A 10,257-nucleotide genomic window follows, 5' to 3' on the forward strand; every position below is an offset into this window, starting at 1 on the left:
ATATGCTATGAACAATTAAATTAATACATTGACTATTGTCTTTAATGAAAATTTTTTTTTTTTTTTTTTGCATTTGCAACTCTATTATATCTCTATCCATCTATGTATGTGTATATCTACCACCATAGAAATATTATCTGTATTTGCTCAAAAAATTTCACATAACTAATATAAACACACCAATACCGATTGAAATAAATTGATATATAAAATACCATACAACTTATTAAAAAGTCCAAAGAATAAGATTGAGGAATCTAATAAATACATATTACCATAATACATAATGCAAATAAAAATATAAAACACCAAGAGATTCAATTGTGTTCAAGATTTTTGCATTAACCCATCAACCCCTCCAACCACACCCTGCAATCCATCATCTTTTATGATTCCTTTGACTCTCTTCATCACAAAGTGTGATCCAAAAATTTAATGCAAAAATCTTGAACACTGCATTCTCTTGATATTATAGATTATAGAAATCTCTTATTAATAATTAAAATCACTTCATAACAAATAAAATAAATATATAATTTAATACAAGTAATTTCAGCCCAAATATCTTTCTCATAGACTAAAGTCCTCAATAGGAACGATCTCATGTTGAGGGTTGACATCCAATTTCCTTTGAGAACCTGAACTAGACCCAAGCTCCTCTTCCATCATTTCAGAACATGCAGTGCAATCGCTACCCGCTGTTTGAGGAATTTCATCCCCTGAATGACGGATAAATGACCACTCCAACTCCTCCTCAGTCAACGAGCGCTCCAACTCCATTGGTGAAATACGGGGTTCCCTCCTGGTTTTCCTCTTGCGCAACAACACATAAGATAACGTCAAAACAAAGATCCAGCAAATTATAAGAAGACCAGCAACGGTAGTTTCACTCTCTGTAAAAAATTGGAGGAAGAAAGTCAAACAGAACAATGGCGTCTTTTCCAAAGGATGAACGAGATCTGAATTGTCTCCAAAGGATTCAACACCGTAGCAGAAATCTGCCCAACTATTCACACTGCAAATAATTTCTTCTGACATTTCAAAGGCCTTCAATGCCCGTTCTTTTCTGGGCAGGACCTCTATAGGATCACCCCCATACTTGCCTTCAAACTTTGTATGTCTGTTTTGGAGTTGGTTTATTCGAAGCTTATATTCATCCACCTTCAGACTCATCTTCAACCGATGCCAAATTTGAGGACAGATCCCAACATACCCATTTTGTTTTTCAGTCCGAAACTTCTCATCAACCACCTGGGTGATCATCTTCTCCCCATTTTGCTGCTGGGTAAAGTTTGCTTTGAGCTCATCGGCAGCCTTTTTAATTTTTTCTGCCTCTTCCTTCCATATTCTCACATCTTCTGAGGGCTTCATACCTTCTCTGCTGACTTTTTCATCAATGTCTTTCATCTGGGCCTCCAGAAGTTTTAAATCCTTTTTCATCTCTTGAATTTCTCCCTTCAAACAAAAGAATTGCTTAAAGCTGCTCAAATTTCCTGTCAGAAATGTTGTACGTGCCCCTTTACATGCATTCCAAACTCTTCTGAATCTACCTTTCCCGTTTCGAAATCTGCGCAGCTTTACGGAACGCCTCAAACAAAAGCACTTCTTTATTGCACGCCCTGTGGAACGGAGCAACTCAATAACGAATTCTCCGTCCTTGTTCGTAATGGCTTTCATGGCTGCTGGCTGAAATGAAGCACAGTACCTAGATGATCTGGTTATAAAAATGAGTGGATTACTAAATGAAAGTTATTAATAAAACTAATCTCCTACCCTAAAATGGTAACAGCTATTCTTCATAAAAGAAAATATAAATTTGCATAATATAATTGTTTTTTCAATAGATTTTTTATATTTTTAAAAATAAATTAAAAAGATCCAATTCATAAAAATACGTTATGATATGCAGATTTTGTATTTTTAATCAGATATTATTTTGTATGAAGATTTTCACCAAAAGTATATAAAAGAAAACTTACTGAAAAGTTTCAGTCGAAATAAGATTTACAACTTAATGGAAAAGCAGCAGACCAAGTATTGAGTCTCAAGTTCGATTCCTGGTACGTGAAAACTGGTCCAGAATGAATAACAAACATACCCACATCGTTGATCGATAGCCACTATTCTATTGCCATGAAATTGCAAACCCATTTGACCGAAATATTGGAAATAAAAGCCTGTTATTTTCCTAGAACCGTATCAGCATTAAATTGCAAAAATGATTTGTGTGAAATACATAAATTAGTTTCCAAATTATTCCACAGTGCAGTTGATGAACAAGACATTTTAGGAGATTTATCTCCAGAAAAATCTAGCATGCAGATGACGAGGAACACGTTTTTCCTTATGACCGATGTTGATGTTGTGTTTATCTTCTGAAAATTTTAAAAATCAATCCTGAAGACGTACCCGAATTGACAGTAAAACAGATCGATTATTGATTTAGCATACAAGGAGAGGGTTAGATGGGTAGTAATGAATTGCGTCATAGATTAGGTAGTGACCAAGGAATTGCGTGAGATGTGATGCGTCATGCATGACTTTACTTTTGCCAATCGTACCGTATAAATAATGATTGACATTAATGTCCTCCAGCTTTTAGATAGAAACGTGAAAAGTATTGGGCTTCTGCCTGTTCAAATGTGCTACGTCTTCACGAGCCAACATTTTTTCTGGGTGTTGGGTGTTCAAATCTGTTACGTGCTTTATGCGTTCGACTTTGTAAGTCAACACTTATTCTAGGCGTTCAAATGTGCTGTTTCGATTTTATAAGTCAACATTTCCTTTTTTCAATGTCTAGCAGGTATGTCTAGGAGGTATCTGTTTTTCAAAATGAGTTTGTTTTGCAACTTGATATGGGAGGACAAGTGTATGTTGATTATTTTTTGACGAAAGATGAAAGATTTTATATACGAGCATGTTTTGTTAATTGATATCAGAGTACAAATATGTTTTGATATCTTTTCTAATGAGAGCCAAAGATTAAAGGATAATTATTTCATCAAAGTCAGTTTGGGTACAATCCCAACCTTGATCCTTATATCATACTATTGGAAGTTTGAACCTTAATGGATGGTGTGATGAAGGAGCATACCATCACCCTCATCAATTGTGTTTAATCGATTGAACAACAATCCTTTGATCTCTAATTGTATTTCAAATGTGAGGTGGTGTATATATTTGATTAGTTCTAATATTAATTAACATCTCCATATCAAGCTTCTAGGTGTTTGAATGTGTTGTACATGGTTTGTATTGTGTTTGTCCTTCTAAGTCAATGTTTATGTGGTATATGCATATATAGAGTTATTCTAGTAAGTGCTTTAATTCCATAGAATTGTAGGGACTTAACTTGTGCTAAAATAATTCTAGATTCGAGCTAGAATAAGGGTGGGAAGGGCAGGAGTGCATAGGCAGTAGTCGATTTAACCCCACTATTGCCCCAACTATCTCCTTGTGCGCGAATGCTAATAGTAGAGCAATATCATTACATCTGATCATAATAGCTAGAGTAAAGGTGGGTGGAATAGAACTGCAGGGGGGTGTATTAATTTATCAGCCTACTAGAGTAAAGGAGGGTGGAATAGTTAGAACTATAACCCCCCCCCCCCCCCACTCGACTCAGGTGGGTGGAATAAAAAGCAACAGGGAGGGAGGGAATCTTTGTTCTAATTAATCAATCCCATAGCCTCCTCCTCCTACCCACCCCTAGGGCGGGAAGCCCGCTTCCCAAGTTGGGTGGGGCTCGATAGTGGTGGGTGGGAGGCCACCCTTATTGCCACCTAGGCATTGCCACTTCCTTTGTCTAGTTCTGGCCATATATATTATTGAACCTCGATTCATACAAATTAGCGTGGTTGGATTCTATGAGACTAACTAATAACTCTATGACGTGGAGTATGCTTGCAATGACTTAATTTCTTCCCACAAAGATCAATTCTCACCCCATCCCATAGAATAGTAGGGGCCCACGCTACCATATGGAGGAATTGTAACTGGAAAGGAAGCTTCTTGGTCTACCCATGATGGAATTAGAATGGGGAATAGGAACCTAGGGTGACTACCTTGAATAGAAGCGAGGTGGGTGATAGAGTCGAGGCCATACATAGATAGGGGACTAGGCACTCTCATTTTTTTTAGCCATGCAAAACCTCCCAAGAGACCTAAACCTCCTGGCTAAGGTTGAGAACTATGGGTGGGAGGACCTCTTTAGCCCCTCGAGAGGAAGGAATAGTAGTTGTTGGGTGGGAAATATAGTGTGTTCCATCCCTAGACACACGTGAAAAAAAGATCGACATCTTAACTTTAGCCCCACCCATCCCGATGAACACATGAAGATTCATTCTCGTTGAAGAAATTTGTTCCATTCATAGGAAACCAGGAGCCCAACTATCCTAGCCGACCATTTATCTGTTCTCTATATAAGAGGATGCTTCCTTCATTACCAACCCTAATGAGCACTCTAATCGTCTAATCAACCTTATACAATCAAGCCTTATTGCGATCAAACTATCAACCACATTTCCATTCTTTGTTGAGCTCTTGTGCGTACATAAAATCTGAGAGCAACTACATCAAACAAGATCAATGGAGATAGGAAGAAATGGAGATCAAACCCTACTAGACATGTGAATGGTATATATTGTTTTATTTTGTTTATTTGCATGATCTTAGGTATCTTCATTTGTTTATGATGGATGATCTTCATTGTTAGGCTACAGTTTTGTGGTTAATCCTTGTTAGTCTTTCAATATTGTTGTTTTCACTATCCATTTTCACCATATACATATATTATATTTTATATAATTTTAATTATTAAATTTATTTTTATAATAATATTATAAGTTTTATAATTCAATTGATTCAAAATAACTCTTTTAAATATCATTGGGTTTTGTACAAGAATTTTTTACCCGGCTTTCATCAATGGTCACCATTAGACATAATAGGCCTTGTATTAATAATATCATACTATATTTGTTAATATATAATATTTTTAATAATAATTAAAATATATTCTGTGTGTGTGTATGTGTGTGTGTGTGTACACACACACACACATATATATGTATGTATATGTATATATATACATATAAATATATATATACATACATACACACATATATATGTATGTATGTATATATATGTATATATACATATATAAACATACATGTATATATACATACATATATATACATACATATACATATATATGTGTATGTATGTATGTATATATATGTATATATACATATATATGTGTATGTATGTATATATATGTATATATATGTACACACACACACACACACACATATATATATTTTGATCGATAAAAGGCTGAGGCCAAAGAATTTTATTAATTTTAAAAAATAGATAGAATTACATTTACACCTCCATTCGGTGTGGGCATCGGTAGGAAAGAATGGAGGGAAGAAAACCTCCAGTCTAGCCTAGATCCCTCAAGGATCAGAAAAAATTAAGAATGCGATACAAAATGGAGATACAAGATCACAAAGGGAACTTGTCCAAAATAATGAAGATTGTCTGTAGAAATCCTCTGTGTAAAGTTGAGCATCAGATTGCCCATTTCTTGGGGTGTTGTTGTCATTTGTGGGCGACAGTTCTTGCTATTCCTGAAACACAAGGTTAAGCATGCTCTGCACCATATGCTGCACAAAATCTTGAGAAAATCTCTCACCAGAATGTTAGGAAAAGGAAAACCAAACAGGTCAATCTTATACAATATATCATACCTGCCTAGATGGTCACACTGTTAGGATATACAACTCAAAATATTAGTCTCAAAAAATCTCCAGAACATAATGCAAGAGTGATTACCCTTCGAAGAGCATAAAATCAATAAATATTAACGCGGCAAATTCCATAAGTATTCCTGCAAAGAGATCGCCGGGAGCTACCATCTTAAAGAATATACACAGCTTAACAAGATTACAAAGCTAAGTTAAAGCAACCTAGAGACATTAAACCCTGAAAGCTTCTTAAGAAAAAAACAAGAGACAAAACATCAAAAATATAGGGGACCGAAAAAGGTAAAATAGAGATGAGGATAGCTCGGTAAGTGTTAGTCCTAAAAGAAGGCAATATCTACATAAATAGTAATACCTATATATCTGTGATCATATATATCCAGGAGCGAGATATGCCAACATGTTTTCTACCTATGCTAATTAATGTAAGGTATTGCCTCCTTCTTGTCTTAAAGCTTACCCTAGCAGAGCGGCGATGAACTTCAAAAAAAACTCATCGAAGACAGTAATTCCATTGACAAAAGATAACGAGGAGAGAGAAGATGGTTTTCATCGACGGGAAAAGGTCTTTGAGGAGATAATATCATCGGTATAACATAAAAAGGGCTCACTAAAAGAAAAGTTCTCATCGAAAGAATGATGTCGATAAGACAAAAGGAAGCTACATCGATAAAGATATTGATGAGGAAATAGGTATAGAGGATGCTAAAAGGCATGCCTCCGATACGCATGGTTTCACTGATGCACCTTTATCGATGGGAAATGATAAAGGAGGATAAAGAAAGGCTTTGGTGAGACAATAGATCCATTCATCGACAGGGCATGATTATTTTGATGGAAGAAGTGTTTCAGTGGAAAAAAAGGTCACCGAAGCCCAGGGTTTTCTCGACATAAAAACCTAATGGATATCAGATAGGTATCGGTGAGGAAACAGCCATAGTGACCGAATACAGTATTTCGATGAAAGAAGGATTATCTGTGAAGTTAAATTCTAAAAGCCCCCTATTGTTAAAAGAAATTGTCATTTTCATTAATATCATGGTAGCCCATAAGTCATCAAGCGATTGAAATAGCATCCTACATAAGATATCCAGGTTTAAAAAATATCGATGAGACCCAACGATGTCTCATCGATATAGAAGGGCCATCGAAGAAAGGAAGCGTCGATGAACTTCAGAAAAGACTCATCAAAGACAATAATTCCATTGACAAAAGATATCGAGGAAAGCGGAGATGGTTTTTATCGACGGGAAAAGGGCTTCAAGGAGATAGTACCATCAGTGTAACATAATCACCAAAAGGAATGCTCTCATCAAAAGAATAAAGTCGATCAGACAAAAGGAAGCTATATCGATAAAAGATATCGATGAGGAAATAGGTTTCGAGGAAGCGAAAAGGCATGCCTCCGATACGCATGGTTTCAATGATGCAACTTTATCAATGAAGGATGATAAGGGAGGATGATAATATCGATGAGACCCAACGATGTATTCATCGATATAGAAGGGCCATCGAAGAAAGGAAGTGTTGATGAACTTCAAAAAAGACTCATCGAAGACAGAAAATCCATCGACAAAAGATATCGAGGAAAGCGGAGATGGTTTTCATTGACGGGAAAAGGTCTACGAGGAGATAATACCATCAGTGTAACTTCTCACCGAAAGGAATGTTCTCATCAAAAGAATAAAGTCGATCAGACAAAAGGAGGCTACCTCGATAAAAGATATCGATGAGGAAATAGGTTTCGAGGATGCTAAAAGGCATACCTTCGATACACATGGTTTCACCGATGCGACTTTATCGGTGGAAGATGATAAGGGAGGATAAAGAAAGGCTTCGGTGAGACAATAGATCCATTCACTGATAGGGAATGATGATTTCAATGGAAGACTTGTATTTCGGTGGAGAAAATAAAGGAGGTCATCAAAGCCCGTGGTTTCTTCGACATAAAAACCCACTAGATATCAGATAGGTATTGGTGAGGAAACAACCATAGTGACCGAATATAGTATTTCAATGAAAGAAGGATTATCTGTGGAGTTAAATTATAAAAGCCCCCTATTGTTAAAAGAATTATCATTTTCATTAATACTATGGTATCCCACAAGTCATCAAGTGGGATATATATGTATATATATATGTATATATATATATATGTATGTATGTACATACATACATATATGCATATATATATATATATATAAATATATATATGTATGTATATATATATGTATGTACATACATATATATATGTATGTACATACATATATATACATACATACATATATATATATACATATATATGTATGTATATATGTATATGTATATGTATAGATATATGTACACACATGCGTGCGGGCACATACACACACACACATAGACACACATACATACATATATGTACATGCATATATACATACATACACATGTGTGTGTGTGTGTGCATACATATATACATGTACACACACAGATATATATGTGTGTGTGTGTACATGTATATATACATATATGTACATGTATATATACAAATATGTATAATATATGTGTAGCGTCCTAAAATTGCGACACTTGCAATTTCAACTGCATTTAGGTTGTCACGATGGTGATGCAACACGGAACATGAATGGAGACCCCGAAACTTGGTCATGACACCAAAAACTGCATTTTCCAGCACCCTGGCCTGATCCTCCTTGCACCCTGCTATCTCAGGAGGTGGGACCAGAGCGCCCAACGCCCTGGTCCTTCAGGACCATGGCGCCTAGCGCCCTGGTCCCCCAGGACCATGGCGCCCAGTGCCCTGGTCCCTGGCCCTATTTTGGGCCCGGTCTCCTATGGGACTTCGGGTCTTTTTGTTTGCAAAATGGAAAATAACATTTCCTGGTCGGCCTAAGGTCGGGAAAATCAGTCTATCAACCCTAATTGGCAAGTATATAAACTACATTTCCTCTCCCATTTTAAGAGGAGGGACATATGTGAGCAAGGCGGAAACGATATTCAAACATTCAAGCATTCAAGCATTCCTTCAAGCAATTTATCATTCTAAGTCTCCATTCAAGGCTAAGTGTTGCATTCAAGACAAGGATTCAACCATTGAAGAGGAGATCACATACTACAACATACAACATACAACATACAACAACATCTATACCTTCGCATATAAGGATACAAACATCCTTACAACAAGGTATTAGTACTTGTTTTACATTACATTTACAACATTTCTCATTTCTTGGTTAATTCCAAAACTGGGGTTTGACCTAAAGGCAAACCCCTCATCCCTAACCCCCCAATCGTCCTCTCTTTTCTATGTGTAGGTTGCAGGTACGCAGCTATAATTGAAGATCTGGAATCCTTGTGCAGAGACGAATAGATCCCCCTTCGTTTCGCGGATTTTTCGGAGGATCGTGTGCACGCCGGGCGCCATCGTCCTGTCAACTTTCGCTCAAATTTGTAGAATAGCACCATCTCGACATTTTACTGCTAATTCCAGGTCCACAGCTTCATCCTATATCCCTATCTTAGTTTATAAGCGAATATTTCCCACTTTACATGCATTCCTAGTTCAATCTTTCTATCTACATATTTCTTTACAAAAGAGGGTATCCTTGATGTCTTAACCCTTGAAACTCATATAGAATCCAATCTTGCATTGCGTGGGATTGGATCTTGTGGGTTTCAACCCCTCTTTTGGATGTAAAGTCCCTCCTAAGTGAAAACCATCAACCCTAGTGACTCTCCCTTCTCTCTCCTCGGAGTTGGGGAGGGGAGAACGACTAGGGTTCGATTTTTCTGCTTTACATTTTGGTGAACCCAACGTGAACATCCTCATTCTGATTATTCATGGTTAGATCTGAAAAATTTGCTTCCTTAATCACATTTCCATGTTTGATCTTTTGCAAATTTTAGAGGCTAATTGCATAAAAACCCTAAAATTTTCTTTTTAGTAATTAAACTTGTGGAATGTTTAATTGTTAATGCTTGTTTCAGATCTACCCTTCTATTGCAAATTGTCAATTCATATTTGTGCTTTAATTCTGAAAATTAAGTGGTTAAGTGTCAAAACCCTAATTTTTAGAACCTTCTTGATTCAACCTTTGACTGATAATTTCACTGATCAAAACATCTCCAAATCAGGTGTAACTTTGGATTCCGCAATAAAATCACTATATCTTTCATCCTTGAAAATTTGGAAAAAAGTTGCGAGGACCGTGTGCACCCCGAGCGCCATCGTCCCCGAAATTTTTTCCGAAATTTCGGGAGCTAGATCTTACTGTATTTTTCTGCTAAAATCCAGAATTTTGGCTGATTTTATCAAATTTAACACTTTCAAAATTAAAGTCAAAATTGGTCTAGCGATTGCTTGGATTGAGGCTTCTAATCATTCAAAAATCGTTGAAATTAAAATTCCTATCAAAATTGTGTTTCTTACAGTCCTAAATCTGAAAAGTGTGTTAGCATTCATTCGAAATTTCAGTGTTTTATTCAAATTCTT

At 36.3% G+C, this 10,257-nt stretch overlaps 1 protein-coding gene across 1 annotated transcript; it reads right to left on the reverse strand.

Moving 5' to 3' along the window:
* Nucleotides 1-373: 373 nt before the first annotated feature.
* On the reverse strand, nt 374-2,103 carry LOC131027413 (uncharacterized). The gene is made up of 2 exons (XM_057957460.2): nt 1,980-2,103; nt 374-1,714 (listed from the first exon to the last, which is right to left on the reverse strand). The coding sequence occupies exon 2, from the start codon at nt 1,675-1,677 to the stop codon at nt 571-573; it is 1,107 nt and encodes a 368-aa protein (XP_057813443.2). The 5' UTR covers nt 1,678-1,714; nt 1,980-2,103; the 3' UTR covers nt 374-570.
* Nucleotides 2,104-10,257: the final 8,154 nt, after the last annotated feature.

This window comes from Cryptomeria japonica, chromosome 1 (assembly GCF_030272615.1).
Source record: "Cryptomeria japonica chromosome 1, Sugi_1.0, whole genome shotgun sequence".
NCBI lineage: Eukaryota > Viridiplantae > Streptophyta > Pinopsida > Cupressales > Cupressaceae > Cryptomeria > Cryptomeria japonica.

What these genes read in the sequence shown, in the direction of transcription:
- LOC131027413 (XM_057957460.2), bottom strand. Translation starts at nt 1,677, where the DNA reads ATGAAAGCCATTACGAACAAGGACGGAGAATTCGTTATTGAGTTGCTC.